This window comes from Anser brachyrhynchus (genome assembly GCF_964034855.1).
Source record: "Anser brachyrhynchus genome assembly, chromosome: 13".
In the NCBI taxonomy this organism is placed as follows: domain Eukaryota; kingdom Metazoa; phylum Chordata; class Aves; order Anseriformes; family Anatidae; genus Anser; species Anser brachyrhynchus.
Genome location: NC_137708.1, coordinates 10,176,871 through 10,197,864, shown reverse-complemented (window position 1 = coordinate 10,197,864; position 20,994 = coordinate 10,176,871). Strand labels below are relative to the sequence as shown.

Genomic DNA, 20,994 nt, shown 5'->3' with positions numbered 1-20,994 from the left:
GCCCTACGGCCCCAGCAGCACTCCCAGCCCCCCCCCAGCCCCTCTGTCCCCCCCATTTCCTCCTGGTGTGCCCTCTCCCAGCCCGGGGACATTCTCCCTCCGCGCTCAGCCTCCTGGCACAGCCTCTCCCCCAGCCTGCCCGTGCCGGGGCTACCTTGCTGTTTCATTCCTGCCTGATGGGATTACAGAAATCATTTGAAACAGGGCACGGATTTGGGTCCCGCTGGATGTGTCTGCGTTCTCTGCAGCTCCCTGCCATTGCCAGGGCAGCATCAGCCGCGGTGCCTGATCAAAGAGAAGGACGTGCAATTACCAGCAGACACCTCCACGCGTTCCAGTCTGGGGATGGGAGCTGGGCTCTGCCTCCCTCCCGCTGCCAGAGCTGCAGCCCAGACCCGACGCGGGCTCTGCGGAGCAGCCACCGCTTCCCATTTAAGATGCTTGTGCGGCAGCATGTGAAGGGCAGGCATTTATTTCAGCTCTCCCGATGCCACTGAGTCAGTGAGCGTGCAGCCAAGGGGAGCCCTGCACTCGGACGCTGCAGAGCGGGTCAGAGCCTTCCTGCCCCGCTCCCTCTTCCAGGGCTGCTCCTTGGTGGGCGGCAGCTCGAGCAGTTTCGTTGCTGACCCTTTACACCCAGGAGCTGCCCTCAGTCGCCCCACGCACCACCAGAGCCCTGTGCCCGCTGGGATGGATGCACCAGCCCTGCCCTGAGCCCCTGCGCACCACCTGCAGCAGCACCCGCGCTCCCTGGTGGACCATCCGCCCCCAGCAGCATCTCAGGGGCTCCCCGGGCTGCCCCCACAGCAGCAGGGCTCCGGGCACAGCCCCCCCACATCTCACTGCCCAGCAAAACCAGCCCGGTGGGGGGGCCGTGCCGGGGGCCGCAGCTGCGGCTCGTCACCCGCACAGGGAGCATGGGGCACTCGCGGGGCTGCTCAGCCCCCGGCTCCAGCAGCGGGAGCAGGCAGCGATCGATTTTCTTGCACAACACCAGTTCTCGTGGTGCCTGACGAGCTGCCTCTGCCCCCGGCACAGTCCGTGCAGGCTGCTGGTGCCGGGTGGGGCGGGTGCACGGGGCAGGACCTGTTGCTGCCTACCTGCTGCCCCGGCGGCGCCGAGCCTCCCGTCACCTCAGGCCCCTTCCCGTGCCCCGGGCACGTGCTGGGCAGCATCACCCACACACGCTGCCCTCGGGCTCTGCGCAGGCACCCCTGGGGCTTTGAGCCCCGCAGAGCCCAGCGACCTGCACCCTCATGCGGTTCCAGCATCAGCCCCCCAGCCCCCAAGACCGATTAAAGGCCACAGGGAGGCTGCGCGCACTGGTCAATGGGCAGTGTGATAAAATCCCCCCGTCGCCTCTGGCTGTGTCTTAAGCAGCATTTAGCTGCGACTCAGAGAAGGAGCAGAAGGGCTGGAAGCTGTCAGAGCTACTTAAAACTGCCACTGCTCAGTGCTAGCGCGCAGCACAGCAAGGGGGGCTGCGAGGCAGGCGGCCGGGCTGGGCAGAGCGGCTGTGCCCTGCGCCCTGCCCAGGTCTCGCTCCAGTCCCTGCGTCCCCCGCAGCCTCTGCCCCCGCTGACAGCCTTGGGGCAGCCTGGGGGTAGCACGGGGGCCACAGAGGTGCTTGTCCTGTGCTCACCCGGCTGGCGTGGCTGGGGGGAGCCTTCTGCAGGAGCAAACGCTGGGAGCAGCCCCTGGGCTGGGCTGTGCAACAAATCAGGGTCAACCGGCAGCAGGAACCCAGAGAGGGATGAGGCATCTCCTTCCCCCCGGGGAGACGTGGAAAGCCCTTGGCACCAGACCCTGGGACCCCTGAAAAGGAACAAAACGAGAGGCCAACCCCCAGCTCCATGCTCTGCTGCCGCAGCCCCCACCGCAGCCCCCCGGCCCAGGGCCGCCCATGGCACTGCTGCCGCCGCCGCCCGCTCCGGCTGCTGCAGAGCCGCCCTCCTCCCACCAGCAGCGCGGCAGCGATGCAGAAGGCAGCATCCAAGATGCCGCCTGGCGCAGGCTCAGCCGCCTCCCAGGGCCTGCAGAGGAGGGGGCCGCAGGCAGCGGCCGCACACGCCCCAGAGAGAGGGGCTCTGCGCGCCCAGGGGCAGCACCCAGCTCACCCAGGCTGCGGCTGCGCCAGCCCCCAGCCCACCCAACGCGGCTTGTTTTTTGGCACCCCGCTCCCAGGCAGGACGAGGAGGGGGACACGGCCCTCTCCCAGCCCGGCCGTGGGTCCCTTGGTGGCTGCTGGCGGCGCTGTGTCAGTGAGCGCGTGCTGCATGCGAGCAGAGCCCCACAGCCCAGAGCCCTGGGCGCAGGGGGCCCAGGCAGGCTGCTCCTCCCAGCCAGCTGGGGCTGTGCCCCGGCCTGATGCTCATTGAAGGGGACAAGCAGCCGCGCACAGAGGAAGTCACCCTACACACAAATGTCCGTTCTCATTAGGGAGGGAGCCTGTCTCCATCAGTCCTGGCCAGCAGCACCTTCCCCCCACCATGCAGCACAGCAGGAGCCCGGTCCAGGTGCAAGGAAGCTGCAGGGTGGGGATGAGCAGGGTGCACAGCTCCCCCCCGGCGAGGGAAGGGCCCAGCTCCAGCCCTTGCAGCAGCAGGAGCCAGCCCAGGAGCTGGGCACAGGGAGGCTCTGGCAGGTGAGGCTCCCTCCTGTCCATCAGCCTGAGCAAAACCGAGGGCATCCCCCTTCCTCCTCCCTCCCAGCTCCCACAGCCTGCCGCCTTCTTGTCCTCACGCTGCTGTGGCCCACCCTATGTACTGGTAATAAACCATTTTAGTTTATTTTGCCTTAGAGTTGAGGTTAACTGGAGCTCTTTCATGAGGCCCTGCAAGCCCCACATGCTCCCACCCTCCTAGGGCAGAAGTAAAACACTGGTCCAGAAAAATGTACTAACGGAACTACCGCAGGTCAAGTGGTCCCCAGGCAACTTGCTGCGGAAGAACCAAGGAGAGAAGAAAGGTGCTGGTCAGCGTGGCTCCCAGCTTCAACAGGCAGCAGGAGGGGAGAGAACCAGCACTGCAACTAAGCAAAGCCGAAGCAGTCTGCCACACACAGACAGACGAGACTCCAGCCCAGCAGGCTGCATTAGCTGGGTCTGAAGGTGAGAACGCAGAACGTTACCCACCCAGAAAAGCACTGGGGCTGTCAGGAAGGAGCTAACAGATTAGCCTTGGTGCTTACAAGCAAAACCGTGCTGAGAGAAGTACTGTTCTGAGTGCATTCGGGCTGCAGCTCCTCCTAAATTGCAGAGGTACCAGCTTGAGTGTCTCTGATACCGCTGTGGCTGGGAAGCTGGCCTTGTTAGGGCTCAGAGTCTCTCATTTACCTTCCTCTTTGCTCTTAAACCTCTGTCCATTGGCACATGCCAGAGACTGCAAGTAAAGCTCTAAATCAACATACAAAGCCTACGAAGTTTGCACAAACCCTAGAAAGCACGTGAACACCAGCTTATGAAACAAGTAAGGAAGAAAGGCTTTCCTTCCCAAACCAAAAGGCTCTGCCTCAGCAACATGCCCATTCACAAAAGCAGGAAATGCAGACATCAGTTCTGCTGAGAAAGAGATAAAGACCATGCGCAGAGGTGCTGCTGGGCTGTACGGGGAAGCTGGGAGGAGCTCGAAGGAGGAAAAGCAGACTCTGAATACACACTCCTTTTGCAAAGTAAGCTCTCTGTATTCATCCGAGAATGTCTGCAGTACAGGGTTCATCTGGTATAAATAAAGTACAAAATTTTACAATGTCTTAATCATTATTTTAACAAAAATACTAAAAACTGAGTAAAAACTGAAACCAAAGTGGGAAGGGAGACTATCAGCCACAAGGGATCTCCATAAACGTTTGTAGAAATTGGATAGTAAAAACACTTTCTCTGTACAATAAAACCATCCTCCTGGCATCTCCCTGCGAGATGGGCAGCGGCAGCACACAGCACTTGGGGCACGAGCCCAAGGACAGCGGCTGGGAGCAGTCCCAGTCTGCAGGTCAGGCTGAAGAGGCTGTATCCAGTCCACAGTGATGTCTCCCTCCTGGACCAGGCTGAAGTGCCACGGATCAGTAGCGTCCAAACGGGTTGTTGTTCTGCTGCGGCTGTGTGTCTGTTGGGGTCAAGAGTTAGACAGTCGTAAGGTTTTGTTCAGCAAGCAGATTCCCCTCCCACCACCAGCGCAGCTCCGAGGAGTATGTTGCAGTGTGTGAGGAAAAACAAAACATAACACGCTTATATCCTTTATGGCACTCCCTGTTCTGCTCACTTCTCTGAGGCTTTACACAGGCTTTACACTCAGGACCCCACTTTCTTTGAGGAAGAGACAGATATGCACCAGTCCCAGTCCCAAAGCTTCTCCAGAGGACATCTCTGCAGGCACAACTGGTGCACCACAACAAAGCTCTGAAAGATGGCAGCAAGTTAGGACGATGAGGCTACGGGCAAATTATTTCTGTACTTTGAAAGAAAATCCGCCCTATAAGATTGCACAACACCTGGAGCCAAACAAGCTGTTCAGACAGCCAGTGTCAAATATTCATCCGCAGGTACACCCAGAAACCAGACTTACCGAAGGTTTCAGGAACTCTTCTGACTCCCTGACAGTATGTAGGTACAAATGAACAACATACCCACAGGACTTCCAGGTGGAGCAAAAGGGACAGGAAACATGGTAAGGTTTTATTAAAGACCCTCATGAAACTTCCCAACTGCTGGGACCGATGCTTGGTGACGCACACTGCTCAAAAGTATACTTGGGTACTATGTGATTAATAAAATCTGTGAGTTTTTTCTTGAAACCCAATCAGCACGTCTTACGCTGCAGACTAAGTAAAAGGAGACCAGTGTAACCCGAGGCTAGCCCGTCCTCTTTCCTCTCTCAACTCTGCTGGACAACAGCATATTCAGGAATATCCTGGAACCTCCTGACCCACCGTGAGCCCAAGGTATTCTTGTCTCCCTCCTACAAGATGTTCTTGGTTACGTCCTCCTTTCTACTGCACCCCGGACACTGCAAACAAGAACTCCAGATGGTTCCTGGTGGAGCTGATGCAAGCCCAGTGAGGTGGCATGGAAGCTGCATGCTGACACATGGCTGCATTGGACCCACGCATCCGTTCCATATAAAACCCTGCTCCATTTGCTACACCGACAGGATAGGAAAATATGGCTATTCTGCTATATTCGGATACTTATATGAGATATTCCTCTACTTGAATGTCCTGGCTGGGATCCTTGCACAGACTTGTGGTTTGTGAAGCTGGCCAGTAGGAAACTTAGCACATTAGAACTTCTATTTGCCTTTTTTGTGTTTGTTTTTGTCACAAGGACTAAGAACTTTATCAAGGAACAAGTGTAAGCACTATTGTTTGGCCATTATTTGTTGCAGACATCTGTTACACATGAAAACTATGCATATAGGAAAGAAACACCTCCACCCGTGATTGTATCAAGCTTTTCCCAAGCACAAGCCTACTCTGAGAAATAGCCAATTTAAGAAACTGAATTAACCAAGCAGATAGATCAAAATCTGCCAAATGTATTTTTACTTGACATCGAGCTGTAGGCATTCACATCCTTGACTACCATAGAAATGGTGGCCCAGCAAGAAAAAAGGAGGGTTGTCAGCTCCCAGCCCCCACCACACACAGTTACAGCTAGCACACTCAACACACTGCAAAAACCCCGTGCAGCCCATTCGTAGGCATTTTCATAGCGTTGCTGCCATTTTTTACGGCACAAAAGCCAGTAAGGTGACAGTAAAACAGCAGGTGGTTCAGAGGGGAACAGCACAGGCACTGGGTTCCGTTTCTAGCCCCCCGGCCAGCAGTTAAATACAGATTATAGGAACAGTCACGCAGTGCCAGACTACAAACATCATCTGTGCCATTACCCTGTCTGTGACAGCAGCCACAGAAGCCCACAGAACACAGCAAGTATGAAGCGGTGCTTCCTAGAGTACCCTCCTTGCCTCCAAGAAGTCTTGTCCTGATCCATCTCTGGGTCACCCACCACGTGAATGCCGCAGGATTACAACATCCCTGAGCCCCTCAGAGGTCATTCACAGCAGAGGAAGCATCTCTGAACGCTTTAAAGCTGCAGACTGAATCCTTCTGAGAAAACTGCATGACAGCCCCTACAAAGGCTCAGCTCTCTCATCCCTCTGCATGCAGCAGGTCTGGAAGGTCGTTCCCATGCTGGCAGCACTGCCTGCCCTGCTGTCGTGCCCCTTTGGGCCAGGAGCTCAGAGTCCTGATGCCATTTCCCTGCCAACATCATTTATGGCCTCAGACAGACAGTTTGGCTTGGCCCTGCTTCCCTACACCAGGGTACCTGCAGTAGGGAACGGCAGGGGAGGAGATTAGGGACAGGATCGAGAACACTAAGGCTTACTGGAAAGCTGCTGTTGAAGTTGTCGAACCAAAGCAGCCGTTTGCTGCTGCTGCTGCGTCTGCTGAAGGCCCTGGCGCTGGAACTGCAAAGACAGAAACGTGGTTACAGCCACACCACCTGGCTGGCACTCTCAGCATTCACCCAAGCCCTGGGAAGTGCAGGGGAGGGAGAAGGGTGCGGGAGGGGAGGATGGAGGTAGAACACGGCTGGATTTGTGCTGGAGTATTGCATCCCTCTGTCTCCGAGGGAACACTCACAATGGGCTGCTGGGGGGGAAGAGCCTGCATCCCCAGCCCTGGGGGCTGGCCCTGCGCCTGTGGCTGAGGCACTGTGGAGACCTGGGGCTGCTGCTGTGGCTGCGGCTGCGGCGGAGGCGGCTGCTGCTGCTGTTGTTGTTGCTGTTGTTGCTGTTGCTGCTGCTGTTGTTGTTGCTGCTGCTGTTGCTGCTGGGAAGACAAAAGAGAAGGGGCCATCGGGGACCTGTCTGGGCAACGCACAGGCAGGGCTGAAGGGGAAAGGACGTTCTAACGCAGTAACATACTCTTACACCACTTTCCTTACAAGTACCTAAATTACACAAATTTCACCAGGACCCTGCCCCAGGCTGAGAAATTGCATGAAACACAGTGACAGTAACAAAATTCTTCTGTAAGATGAGTTTTCAGCAGATGGCAGGAAGAGAACTACAAGTCTACTTGTCAGCTGGGGAATGACTAGGAGTAAACACAATACAAGAATGGAAAACAACTAAGAGCTATCTCTGGAGGTTGGCCAGTTCATTTCTTGCCTCCCAGTAAGATCAGCAATACCTGCTTCAGTGAGTATTTGCCTGACCTGTTCTCAAAATGTTTCCGGACATACCAGCACAGCTCCTATAACCTCTCTATTCAATCCATTTCACGTCGCATACCTGGCTACTCCTACTGGAGTTTTTCTAGTCTATCTTGAATCTCGTATGTTAAGATTTAAGGTCATTTCTTGTCCTACAGCCACGGGGCACGAACAGGTAAGCGTTTTTTTTTGTGGGTTTGTTTGTTTTAAAAAGACAGAATCTGGGGACTCCCCTTGTCTCTCCTTCTCTAACTTGAAGCCCAGCTATTTCAGCCTTTCCTCCTCAGAAACATTCCCCAACTCTTCAAGCCATCTTACTGCCCTTCTCTGCCACTCCTGGCAGTGATGCTACACGTCAGTAACAGGACGTAGATAAAACTGGATGCAATGCTCCAACCTAGATGTTGACAGAACTAGTTAAAGAAAGAAGAATATAGAGAGACAGAATATTCTGTTGAGGTAGTTTTAAACTCTCTAGGTCAACAGAAGAGTTTCTAGCAGAAACAGAACACCACTAAAACTATCATAAAAACTATCGTAAAAAGACATGGTGTTGATAGATACAGTTCTGATCACTGGCTCAAAAGGCTAAGGTTCAAACCTTGAACAGACTCAGAAAACAGACAAAAATGTATCAGGAGAAGGGATGATATCTTATGAGAGGAGGTCAGAAAAACCTGACCTACGAAAGATGCAAGTGCTCCCTAGGAACACACTGGGTAAACAGCAGAGAGAAAGAAGAGACAGTAAACAAGGACAAAAGAGCCAGGACACAGCAGAGAGTAATAACTGGGTACAAGAACCACTCACAAACACTTTGAAGCTCGGATCAAGGATTCTACCCATCAAAGGGAGTGAGTTTCTAGACCAGCCTCCTAACTTCCATCTTAAGCCAATTTGGTCCCTTAGGTTCATGAAATGGATACTATGACCTCAATAAGCAGGTAACCGACTCAGTGAGCCTGGAGACCCTCCTCCTGATTTCATGTCCTGCCTCCTTGCAACAGCTGACTACCACCCATGGAAAACAGAAGGCCATGCTTCCTTTCTACAAGCTACCGCATGTGACAGTCAACTCAAGCATCAGGAGCCTGCTCCACATCTGGTATGCTCCTGATAATACAGCGAGAGTCACTGTAATTGTAGAGATTCTGGGCACTCCACATTTTTTGAGTAACCAAGCAACGTCAGCTAAAAGCTGAAGGTACACGTTAAGTTACTGAGCTAGGAAAACTGCTAGCAACTTGTCTGAGGTATGTTCTTTTCCTAAATACAAGTGATGGAGAATGCTAAAAGAAACCCACTGAATAGTCAGAAGGTGCTACTCATCAAAAGGGCTAAAAGCTGCTGACCACGCTACAGGCAGTCTCTTGTTCAGTACAAGGCAGCAATTCTCAAATACTGCTGACTGTGGCACTCTGCAGAAACCACTGTCTTGCTCAGGCCCCTCTCAGAAAGCTAAGTGTTATCACCCATATTCTACCAGTTTGCTAGGTTGTGTGCCTTATGGCAAGATTCACCAAGTAACCCACAAACTCCCTATTTTTGTGTTTCCCTTTCAATTCAAAGCATTCCTATAACTCCAAGGAATGTGTATCTATATTCATTATGGGTATTTATTATTCATAATGCAAATCCATGGAATACGCCATGGAGTTAACACACACCTGTGAACTTCTCTGAACCTAGAGTTAGGTCTATCAGCTCACTGGATCGGTTTTTCACCATCTACTGTTGGATGTGGAGTACATGGACCGATTCACACCAGATTTCCTGCCTCTGAATGACACCCACTTTGATCTTGTGAAAACGGAGACATGCCCCTAAAACTGGTCTTATAAAGAATGACTCTGCCTGCCCTGGTATGGGCAGGGGGGGTTTCATTTTGTTTCTAGCTCCTGCAACACTTAATTTCTAAGACAGTTAGCATTTTGCACCATCTTATGGGCCCAAGCTGAGCAGGAAGAGGTAGGATGCAGGTCACAGAGGACTAAACAGACCTTTTGGGCTCTTCACTTTCTTTTAACCTCATGCTGGGTGACTGGCAAGAGGCAGTGCAGCAGGTGTCTCCATCAGGAGCGGCCAACTCCACTGAAGGGAGAGCTGCCTAGCAAAGCATTACAGACAGCCCCCAAGAGCTGACATCCTTCTGGGCACACCGGGGCAGAGCACAGTGTTACTGACAGAGGACAGCATTTGGCAAGCCCCCTCCAGCTCCACTGGCCTTTGTCCCTCCAGCAACCACTCACCCTCAGCATCTGCTGCTGCTGTTGCTGCTGCTGCCTCAGGTACTGCTGCTGCTGCTGGTCAGGCAGTATCTGGCTGGGTCGAATTCCTGAGGGGACTCCTTGTGGACCCAAATGGTTCATCCCACTCATCATGGGGGCCTGCTGTATTGACTGGTGAGGGAATCTGCAAGAGAAAAGGACAAGCCCATGGAGTAAAAGATTCACAGGCAGCTAGCTTCATGAAACCAAACCCAACTGCTGCCATCAAGACAGCTCAAACAGCTGCTTGCAACCCGTGCTGCTTCTCTGCAGAAAGGTGAGGGACACCAGGGACCTTCAAGGGCTCCATCCAACCTGTTTTTCCAGAAGCCCTAAGTAATGGTATATGGCCCACTGTTCTGCACTGTCTCACTGACGGATTTATGCCTGCCCAGGAGCAATGGAAGTACCATATCGCACCTTCAGAAGGTGAGCTGCTGGCTAGATTTAAATTCAAAAGACTATGACTTTCCCAGGTCATTTACCTCATACTTCACAATCTCATCTTTCTCTGGTTAGTAACACCAACTCCTGCCTGCAGCTAGCATCTCCGAATTTCATCCTATCTCTCTGTTTCTTCTTGGGACTGAAAGCTGGATAAAGATGCTCCCCGAGGGTGTAAAGGACTCAGATGCTGTGTAACACAGCATGGAGAATAGGCTTTGCACAGATTGCTGTTCAAGTTGTCTGGGCAGAGCAGGGAAGCCCTTGATGAAATACTGCTTATTAACATCCAGTAGGGTGGGAGGTACCTCTGTGTGTTGCCCAAGGTGTGCCCGTAGCCTGGAGCCTGCTGGTGCACATAGCCACTTGGTCTCTGCTGCATCTGTCTAACAGGATCCACCAGGGCAGGATTAGAGCTGGGGTGGGAATTTTGATAGGGCTGGCCAGAGTATGTAGGAGGTACCATCGTGCCTGACTGGGAGGGGTGCTGCTGAAGGCCTATGTGGGAGACGTAAGATGTGTAACCCTGAAATTAAATAAACAAAAATTTTGTTAGTCATGGGGCAGCATATATTCTCCTGTAAATGTGGTCACAAGACAGTTCATCTCTGGGATTCAGATTTGTGCTGGCCAGAAAATGAGCAAAAAAAGCCAAGAGATTCCAGGACTTAACAGCAGAAATGAAGACACTGCCATGTGCTGTAGCAAGACTCCAGTTTTACCTGTGGTCACTGCCACTTACCTGGGAGGGCTGCAGTGTTCCATAGGATGGGGTTGGAGCCATCTGGCGCACTGGCTGCTGTCCCATTATGCCTTGGCCCTGCTGGAAGGCAACACAGGAACAGTTTTTTCAACATCTCCAAAGGCCAGGACGCTGCTGCCCTCTCCTCAGCAGTCCCACCATACCAGACAAGGAGCTTCACTGCTAAACCTACAAGGCTGCTTCATGGCACCCAGATGCTAACGACATTTGCCTCGCCCTGACTTGGGGCAAACAGGCCGCAGCCATCCCACCCCTCCACTGCCAGGATGTGCCCCCTCACTGCCCAACAGCTGCAAGATGTCCCCAGTGCACCTCACTCACAGTCTCCACCAACCGTTGGAGAAACGGGTCTAACAAAGCCATTGGCAAACACAGAGCTGCCCAGAGGAACAAACACCTTTTGAGGGCAGAAACAGAGATCGCGTTGGAGAGTTCTGGCCACAGCGGACAGTGGCAGCCAACAGCTAGGACTTGCTGTGCTGTGGGGCCCAGCAAGAGCACATCTCTGACTTACCAGCTTTGCCTGAAGCTGCTGCCTCAGTATCTGTCCCTGGGACACCGGAGGTTGCTGTCTGTACACTGCTGGCTTGTAGGAGGGGTCAATGCCCATCATGCTCCCCATCCCTGACGGCAGCACCCCACTATATGGTGGACGACTCTGAACAAGTTTCCCCAGCGGCATGCGCACAGGTCTGTAGGATGTATCCAGGCGGGGGCCACCTGCAAGAGCAAGAGAAACAGAGTGACTAGTCACATGCTATTGTTGAGCCTTGTAGCTCCAGAATAACTGTTCATCACTATATCTGGATACATGACAGGCAGAAGGGCAAGTGTGTGCAGAACCATCTCGCAAGAGGGGTTCTTACAAGAGGTTCCCAAAGACATGCCCCACTCTCACCTCCCCTGTACACCTACCTGCTGGAAGAGGCTGATTCTGGGCATAGAGACCCACCGGTGATTGCCCATATGCTAGCCTAGACATAGTGCTTCCCGCCTGGTGATGCAAGAGATCCGTAGGCATGCCAACTCCATACGAAACCCCTCGGCTGGGACCCAACACAAAATCCTGCAAGGACCAAGAAGGGAGTAAGAGAGATCAGCATGCACTGAAAATTCATGAACGGCTCAAGCGTATGAAAGGGTTGCAAATTTCACAGGAGGAAGCCTGGGTCAGTCGCTGCCTGAGCTGAAAGCCTCCTTCCCACCTATCAGGGATTAAGGAAATCCTTGCCCTGCCCCAGGCTAGTAGAAACAGGACAGAGCTCCAGCAATCCCGTCTGAGAGGAAACCTATCCCATCTTCACCACTACTGCTTTCAGGCTCCTTAGAAAGACCCAAGGGAGTGCTCAGGGTTGGAGTAACAGGGTTGGACACAGGAGGTCCGTATCTGTCGGGCAGTCATTTACCTCACTTTTGCTGGCAGACTGGTTGCGTTTCTTGGTTTTGCTCTGTTTCTTCTTGCGTTCTTCAGTGGAGGTGGCAGGATTGGAGCTGGTTTTATCAGCCTTGGTTGGTTCCACAGCTTTCTTCTCTGGCTCTAAAGTCACAGGTGTAGGAGGCTCCTCCTCTTCAGGAGGCAATGGCAAGGGCTCCAGGTAATAACTGCGGGGCTTGGGTTTCAAGTGCGTGTGGTACAGAAGAAGCCTCTGCTGCTCCTCAAATCTAGACACCTTGCGGTCCACCCGGACTGTCCCAAACCACCCCCAGGACAGAGGGGCTGAGTGCTTTAAGCCCTCAAACAGGTCCCAAGGGGAAATCTTCTGCTTTGTAGAGACTTGCAAACCCTTGAAATCAAAAGAAATAAGAACCTCTAAGCCCCTGTTCTTTCTCCTACTAGAGGAAACTACACTTTCATCAGACTCCATTCCACGTGTTCCAGGACAAAAAAAAAAAGATAGTCTGAGCCCTTACTAGTGGTAAGGGCTTACTAGTGGTTCTGCTCTTCCACAGGGCAAGGCAGTCATTTCTAAAAACCTTCATCAAAAACTGCCATTCTCCTTCATCCCACCTCTGACAGTCTCCTGCCACACACTGACAGTACCCGTTACGTCATGTGACAGAGATTATAGATTTTTTGCTTCATACAGCCATGAGTACAAAACAAAGGTTTAAATAATTTCTCAGGCCATAGCAGCAGGTATTGCTGTGCATTAACACCCAGCTTTGCCCTTTTCAGACATAGTTATGCGCCAGCTTGCCTGTGTGCAGCCAGCCATTTCAAGCTCGGCAGGCAACAAGGTGCTGCATACTGATGCCTCCCAAGCAGCGGAGACTCCCGGCATCAGAAGACAAGGCGAAACCTGCAGGAGCTGTGAGGCAGACAGCAAAGCTTCACTTACCTCCTTCTTGAATATGGAGTCAAATCCAGCTATTTTATTGCCTTTGGTGTCAATGAGGGATCCCTGAGGTTCGCAGGTGATGACATCTCGGGTCTGCTTGGGAAGTGGCAGGAGCTGTCGTACCTTCTCCAGGCTGTCAGACTGCCGGTCCCCCAGCTCTTTCTGCACCAGTGGAATAGAGAAAACTTCAAAGAATTGCTCAGAAAAGAAAAAAAAAAAACACACACAAAGCCTACCTGTGCCTTTAGTGGTGTCAGCCTCCACCCCTGCATTACCTGTCATCTCTGCACCATTCAGCCCAAGGCCCACAGAGCCACTAGGGCAACCCTTACTGCTTTTCTAAACAGCAACAGGACTAGCACAGTGTGAGACAGGTAATATGCAGAGTTGGATGACCACGATGCGGCACACAGCTCCCCGTACAGGGCGTGGTGTCCCTCACCCTGAGTTTCTTGACGAGATTCATGTATGCCCGCTTGTTTTCCTCCATGCTGCCCTGAGAAATGCTGGACATATCAGCAGCCAGGGTGCCATTGATGAGAACACTCAACATGTCCAAGACAGTAGTGAAGAGCTCGCTGTTGGTCAGAGCAGAAAGGCCAAAGTCACAGAAGAATCAGACAAAGTCCCCGCCATCACACCAAACACTATTAGCCTGCTAGGAGTAGTGCCTACAGCCAGAAGCACCAAGCACTCTTCAGCCTCCCACAGTAATCCTCCTTTTGGTTATATGCTGCCAGGGGTCCACACTTCAGTCAAGTGCAGTATCACAGATTAAGATTGGCCTCCTGTCCACCCCTTCAGCTTATCTGAAAAGCAGGTCCAGATGCAGCTCTCCCCAGCATCTGGAAAGCAGAGTTTGCTCTGGGTATGCTGCAAGAGTATACGTGGACACTAGGACCTACGTTACAGCCTGCTATTACTCCAAAGTCTCTTTCACCTGTCACTGTGCTTCCAACAGAGCATCTAGAGAGAGACAGCTAGCTCCCACAAGAAAAGGGGCTGTGCTAATGAATGCCTGAATGCCTCCCTTGGGAACCATATGGATCAGAAGTCAGCCAGAAAGTTACTTGTTTGACTGCATGTCCACGGTGCCACTGCTGATGATGTCCAGAAGAAGCACAGCCCATTCAGTTGTCTGCTGTGTACTGCGTTGAACCGTGTCAAACATCCCTCCCACCTGACAGAGAAGAGCAGTTTAGTCAAAAATACACCGAGAAGAAACACTAAGACTTAAAAGTGAGAAAGAAGCCTAAACCAGAGCAACTCCTGTGCTACGGCAACTCCTTCTGAGAGCTCAAGGAGACTGCAGTCAACAGGGCAAACCTCAGATATGAGTAGTCACAATGGGGAGCACAAAAGCATTACAATGAGAAGGCAATACTGTGAGCAGCCTGCACGGCACGTCTCTGAAATGGAGACCAAGATTGTGGATTTCACCCTGGTCCAACAGAACAAGGAAGTTTTTCCACACATCCTATACCACTCAGGGCTTAAAACCCAACAGCAGCAGGGGTGACCCTCACTTCAAGACGTTTATAGCCCTGCCAGTGTGTGTGTGCTCCAAAAAAAGGGGAAAAAAGGCACCGAACTATTCACTTCATACGGTTAACCTCTTTTTTGCAACTGCTCACCAAGTTCAGTCGTAACTTCAGGGCTTCATGCATCAGCTGCTTGGCTTTGCAGTCATCTTGATACTGATCTTCCCGCCAATTCGTAACAATCTAAGATTTAGAAGAGAGGACAGACCTCACATGTTGTACGCTGAAGTTTATAGAGAGCAGCTTGTGCTTCCCAATGGCTAGTGACTCAGAGAGGTCAGCTCAAGCGCTCTGTATCAACCTTGGTATGATCTTTGCCTTATTGAGCACAAAGACAGATAGACAACATCTCCAAGGACATGCCAATAGCCTGTCTGCTCAGGAGTGAGCCTTTGAGGAAAGTGAGGGGAGAAGCAAGACACCTACCTGCTGGACCTGACTGTACAGAGAGGTGAGGAGGCCTTCCCGCTGCTCATCCTGTCCCTTCAAGCAAGTTAGCACCAGTGACAGAAACGGCTGCTGGCTCAGGAGGGACATGCTGCAGAGAGGACAGCGATGTAACTACGCTGCCAGGCTGGGGGATCAGCATAGCAAGCAGGGCCTGCTCTCTCCCCAGGGCTCACCTTTTCTGCTTCTGGCGGTCCCGCTCTTTGCGGGATGATGACCCCAGATGTTGTCCTTTCTCCAGTTCTTCTCCAGCAGCTTTCAGCACATGGCCCTGCACTGATGTTGGAAGCTTGGCAATCAGAGGGGCCACCAGCCACACTCCTGATCTCTCCAGGGAGCTGTGACAATACAAAAGAGAAAAGCAGTTTGTAATCCAACCTATGATTCAAGTTGTCTACAGGACAGCTTCATGCTGAGACTACACCTACCTGAGGATGGGTTTGGATTTGTTGCTGGCTGGCGTAGCACTTGCTGAGCTACTGAGATTGTTGACTCCATTGCCAGCAGAACTAGCAGAGCTGGTCTCTGCTGACTGCTGGAATACCTCAATAGTGGCCTTGGCTATATTTTCTAACAAGGAGTTCATCTCCTGGAGACAGGGAAAAAAAGAGAGCTAAGTCCTGCTCTGAGAGCACCCACTGATACTGCTTCCACATTTAAACACTTTTAAACTCAGTAGAAATCTAGATTGCCAGCTCCCCCATGAATGCTTTTCTTTGGGTCTCAGACTCCTCACATCCATCTCATGCTTGGTTTTCACAAGCCAGACTCACCAACGCACACTCTTTATTTTCTCCCTATTCTCACTTCTGCCAGGTCACCAACCTACCACCTCACAAGCAGCCACTTCAATGCTGGCAGCACCCACCCCTGCATGGTCCCACTGAGCAGAAACTCACGTTGTTTGCAGTCTGCTTAATCATCAGCTGCAGCTCCAGCGAGGACTGCCTCATGGTCCACTGGTCCAGATTCTGCAACACACACACACACTTCGTATGAGTCCTTATCTCAGTTCGAACTATGTCCTCAACCCTTGCCCTCAGCTCCCATAATAATGAGTCTCAGATCCCTCAGAGGGGGCTGCACCACTCAGATAGCGCCGACTCCACCATTCTAATGTCACATCAGGCAGTTACTAGATCATTCTTGGACTCTGTCAGGAGCCTGCACCTGTAAGATGCGTTTAATCCTCTGCCGCTGAGGATTTTCTCCTTCCTCGTTGTCCAGCAATCGGTGTGGATAACAAATCAGCTGCATCAGCCTCTGGGCCTGTGTGCTGCTCAGGACAGGATCCTGCAAGTCATTGCTGTCTTCACAGAGGGACTTCAGACATCGCTCCCCTACCCACTCCTGCAGGATGAAGGCAGAGTTAGAACAGTTAAACTCGTTTCTGATACCAAACTGGTGCTTCTGCTTTCAGTATCAGATAGATGCAGGGAAAACAAACTCCTAAGAACCTTATTAGTACGCAGTAATGCCTGATAATCATTTTTCTTCATGAACTGCACTATCCTGATTCAGCAGGCATCAGGCACAGCACAGCAATCACGACAAAGGAAATATCAACTCTGACAAATCAGCAATGGAGAAAAACAGTAGCTGCTGTTTCTTTTGATGAAGTATTAGCATGATTTAACACTACACAGTCACTGCCATGCCCAGGCTTTATCAACATTGCCACTTGGGCTCAAAGGTCAGAAGGGATCACTTAAATTTATTTAGTCTATTTCTTGAGCAAAACCCTAGGACTGTGCTAAATTAAATAATTCAGGGCTGCAGCTAAGGCTAAACTAGAATGTGTCTTAAGGAAAAGCACATCCCTTAACTCTCAAATGGTAATGGAAAACACACTGCCATCCTCAGTGAAAAACATTCACCTTGCTTCTCACTGCCTGGAAGGGAAAATAACTGACTGGATACAAGATGTTTATAAGGCCACAAATCATGAGGAGAAGGTGGACAGAAAACTATTATTGTCAGCCTCTCAATTTCAGTTGGTGGCCTCTAAACGTATTATCAGGTGGCAATTTCCAAAACAAATATGAGGTAGATACTTCTTTATGTAATTCACAGTTAACCTGCAGCTTTCATTACTGCAGGATTTTTTCATATTGAAAATCAATTAGGCTAATTCATGAAAATTAAAATCTACAGAGGACTGCTATGTAAGCACTTCTGCAGCTGCGTATCAAGCTGGATCAGATAATTCTTCCACTGAGAAGTGACAACCAGAGGAGATGAGAGGAGAGATGAGGACCCAGTTCATGAAGCACAGGTGCTGATGCTAAGCCTAGAAAGCTGGGAATGGTCCCTCTTTCCAGTAGGCAGTAGTCTAAGCGCTAAGTAGAGCATGAAGACTGGAAAGACAGTCTCTGACTTAGGCTGTGCTTTCACAAGAGTTTCAAGTCTTCAGTGACCTCATCCCAAAATACAACTGTGCTTTGCCAGTACATGTGGATCTGGCAATTCCTCCAATGCCTATCATATTTATTCCCTTTACTAACATCATTCTTCTCAAAACTTCGCTTCTTTGTATATGTAATATGCACATCCTTGGGAAGACCCTTTTTGCCACTTGCCTACCTTTCTAAAAGAATTCCTTGGGACTTGTCTGCAATTATCCCTTTATTGGGATAATCTTACAAGTAGGTATTAAGTCAACTACCATTTTTGTCCTCAAGGGACTAACAGCCTCTTTCTCACCAAGATTTTTTTTTCTTTAAATAGGACAGTCACCTCCACAGGCTCCATGGTACTGAAACGGAGTCCTTCATCTCTCTTCACAGGAGAGCACAATGAACGCCTTTTCCAAGCACTACGGACAACTCTACTATCCCAAGCACCAGATTCAAGTTAGCAGCTTTATCTCAAACCTCCCTCTTGGCTTCCACTTGTGACTCTGTGTAATTAACCTTTTCAAAGGGAAAATCATCATTACGTGTACTGATCTGAATAGGCTAAAGGGCAGACCAATAATTTGGTTATAAACATTAGCACCTATGAAACCTTTAACTTAATTCTATAATCTACTTTTTTTCCCTACATCATCATGACAATGTCTAATATAAAACACATACCTAAATATGAGATACAGCTTTTTTTTTTTTTTTTTTTTTTTTGAGTTTGAGAAATCACCATCTATGGCTTAAGGCATCCTATAGGCATTTCAGAATGGATACTGTGAGTTCTACAGCATCCGTTGCTCACACTGGAGGAGCTAATGATAAATGTATTATTTTACCCAGCCTTTACAGCTGCAGGAGCTCTGGCACAAATTGGTAGTATTCACTGTTGCCTGCTCAAATACTCGTTCCTATATAACCAGTTCTGCCAACCATTGCTGTAACGATACCTGACACACTGCTATTCCTTTCCATACACGTTCTATTTGCTGTGGGTCCTTCCTACATAGACTGGGACCAGTAAGGGAAGAATTACTTCTGTTAATGTTATAGTCAGGTTTCAGCAGCATCAAGTACGCTGTATTTGTGCTCCTAAATAGGCAGCTCCAATTCTTCTTTGGTCAGCTGGTAACGCCGCTATATATTGAGCCATTTAACAAAAACAACAGCATCACAAAGCACAAGGATAACACAGTACTAAGTGGAATGTGCACTTCAAATTGCAACACTGCATCTTCCCTGTTGACAGAATAAATTTGTAACCACGGCCAAAGACACCCTTCAACACCCATTTTCATACAGTAGTAGTAACAGGCACTCCAGCCTGGAACTAAGTATCTTATTAGCCAGGTTTCAGTTCCTCAAATGTCAATTTTCCTCAAAGGAACAGAAATACTGGTGCTGTCAGATTAGGGGCTGAGCAAAAGATTTTTGGTTTTGTTTCTTTAATTAACTGAACAGGGCACTGCAAAGCCCAGGGATACATTAACAGCCTAGCTGCAAGCCACACTTAAGCTGTTTTCTGAGAGGCGCCATTTATCACTTCAACAAGCTGTCTGTCTTATTCTTATCTTCTTTGCCTCCGGCACACATCTCAGCAAACCACTCCCAGCACTCCCCTCCTTGGACACGAGCCCTGTGCCAGTGCCAGAGCAAAGGGGATGTGCAGTCCCTGCATACTGCAACACCTAGTTCTTGACAGCTGTTTGCCTTTTTTTTTTTTCCTTCCCAATGGTGGGCAATCCTTAGCGCCATCACGTGGCAGAACCACAGCTGGTTCTTTACTGATATTTCAAAGAAATACCTGCCAAACGCAATCTGCAGAAAGCCACATGGAATGTATCTATCTGCAGAAGAGATAAGGACAAGCACAGGGATGGGACAGACTCACCTGTTGACAGATACTCCTTAGTACGTACTTGGCATAAATATCCAAGCTAGCTGTTTCTACAGTTACTACCCGACCACCGGCCTTCCTGGTACCCAACTCATCGTCCATGAGATCATCGACACCTCCAGGGTGGGAAAAGCCAGAGCCTTTCAGTTCTGCATCTCCTACGAGGAAAGAGCAAGTGTTACTTAATCATTGATGCCAAACCCAAAGCCTGACCCACAAAACATCCTGAGCTTTTGAAGAACGCTCCCTGTGACCAGTGATCTCTCTGCAGTTAAGAGATACAAAAAGCAGGCTTATAGTTCAGCCAGAGGGCTTCAGATAGACGAGCCACACACCTGCCAAAACAGATCTCCTCTCTGTGCAATACAGTACTGTCTCCCACTGCCCCAGAAGACCTTCTTACAGGTACAGGCTAACACAAGCAGGTACACACCCAGAACAAAGACAGCTTTCAGTACTGCAAAGACTGCTCCATCCACAATACGATTCTGGGAAGCTGCCAGTAAGTGACGGTCACAAGAAGAACGGATTCCCACCGTGGGTTTGTCTGCAAAGAGGACAATAAGGAAGGGCAATACTCATCAAGAGAGAAAGGCACAGACTTCAGAGCTGCCTGTATAATGTGCCAGCCAGTACCACAGAATCAAGCTCAGAGAATCCTGAGGCTAGTCCTTTTCCCAGCTGTAACATGGGGTCAATTTAATTAAGCTTCATGCAGCACAGTGCCAATCATGCTGTGACAACTGAACCATGAAATCCAAATGGGGAGCAGTGGCTGTGTCATGAACTCTAAGCTCCAACAGTACCCTAACCTAGAATACGGGCTGGGTTTAGAGATCTGAGCTATCAGGATACTGACAAGGAGCCAAAAACAGAGCTTCCTGGACTGGTTCCATTATCAGACAAAAAGGGAGCGCTGTAAAATAACAGCTTCTGGCACCAAGCTAAGAAGCTGTACAAAGCTCTAGACAAAAAGAAAAAAAAGTGATCATTACTCTAATGGCTTAGTGACAGCAAGGCCACCTCTACTGGTGGGTTCCTGGCCTCCAGAGCTTCCTCCCCCAACATGCCAGGCTACCAGAGAGTGACATAAATGGAAGGATATTGTTCTTTGTCCTCTGCAGAAAGCAGTCTAACATGCTTTGCCCGCTTTATTCAAAGTAAGCAGGTCATCTCTAATCATAGGGTCCAGCATTTCTTTTCTTGGGGTGCAAGAGCCTCAGTACTTTCACAATAAAGAAAGGCTCTACTTTCATTCACTTACTGCCATCTTGCTGGCATGGGTTCAGCTGTGGAGTCTTAAACAGATGGAGTAAAATCCGGCAGGTCAGACGTGCCCCTGGTTCTGAGTCCTGTTCACTGCAGGCTATGTAAAGAAAACAGTCAACTGAGATTTCTTAAGTACTGGGACAGCTGACTCTCAATCCAAAAGCTATTCACAGCGCACTGCCCCGGAGCAGCCAGTTGAGAAGCCGCAGCAGCCTCATTGTATTTACAGATACAGAGCATGTGCAGCAATTAACATGCAAGTGAGCAAATACATCAGTATTATTCCCAGTGACATGCACTGCATTCTGCTTGCTCTCTCTTCCCAACTTCACCCTGCCAGAGTCTGGATGCTGCAACCCCCAGGGCAAAGCTAGGAAGGCTGGTGTCAGAATAAGGCAGGGTGACCCCG

At 50.5% G+C, this 20,994-nt stretch overlaps 1 protein-coding gene across 2 annotated transcripts in view; it reads right to left on the bottom strand.

The window, feature by feature from the left end:
- Nucleotides 1-3,660: 3,660 nt before the first annotated feature.
- The window catches only part of MED12 (mediator complex subunit 12), a 37,411-nt gene continuing 20,077 nt past the window's right edge, over nucleotides 3,661-20,994 (bottom strand). The window contains exons 24-44 of one of the 2 annotated variants that reach the window (XM_080553233.1): nucleotides 20,581-20,682; nucleotides 19,750-19,863; nucleotides 19,311-19,474; nucleotides 16,188-16,367; nucleotides 15,917-15,988; nucleotides 15,446-15,606; nucleotides 15,194-15,355; nucleotides 14,997-15,108; nucleotides 14,664-14,753; nucleotides 14,100-14,209; nucleotides 13,472-13,607; nucleotides 13,030-13,191; nucleotides 12,097-12,474; nucleotides 11,606-11,756; nucleotides 11,205-11,410; nucleotides 10,670-10,750; nucleotides 10,236-10,453; nucleotides 9,466-9,628; nucleotides 6,643-6,831; nucleotides 6,386-6,467; nucleotides 3,661-4,103 (exon numbers count right to left, since the gene is read on the bottom strand). In XM_080553233.1, the coding sequence (XP_080409359.1) occupies nucleotides 4,060-4,103; nucleotides 6,386-6,467; nucleotides 6,643-6,831; nucleotides 9,466-9,628; nucleotides 10,236-10,453; nucleotides 10,670-10,750; nucleotides 11,205-11,410; nucleotides 11,606-11,756; nucleotides 12,097-12,474; nucleotides 13,030-13,191; nucleotides 13,472-13,607; nucleotides 14,100-14,209; nucleotides 14,664-14,753; nucleotides 14,997-15,108; nucleotides 15,194-15,355; nucleotides 15,446-15,606; nucleotides 15,917-15,988; nucleotides 16,188-16,367; nucleotides 19,311-19,474; nucleotides 19,750-19,863; nucleotides 20,581-20,682 (3,077 nt within the window). In that variant the 3' untranslated portion in view covers nucleotides 3,661-4,059. The remainder of the gene's footprint in view (nucleotides 4,104-6,385; nucleotides 6,468-6,642; nucleotides 6,832-9,465; nucleotides 9,629-10,235; nucleotides 10,454-10,669; nucleotides 10,751-11,204; nucleotides 11,411-11,605; nucleotides 11,757-12,096; nucleotides 12,475-13,029; nucleotides 13,192-13,471; nucleotides 13,608-14,099; nucleotides 14,210-14,663; nucleotides 14,754-14,996; nucleotides 15,109-15,193; nucleotides 15,356-15,445; nucleotides 15,607-15,916; nucleotides 15,989-16,187; nucleotides 16,368-19,310; nucleotides 19,475-19,749; nucleotides 19,864-20,580; nucleotides 20,683-20,994) is intronic. The other variant, XM_080553234.1, reaches the window with a different exon arrangement.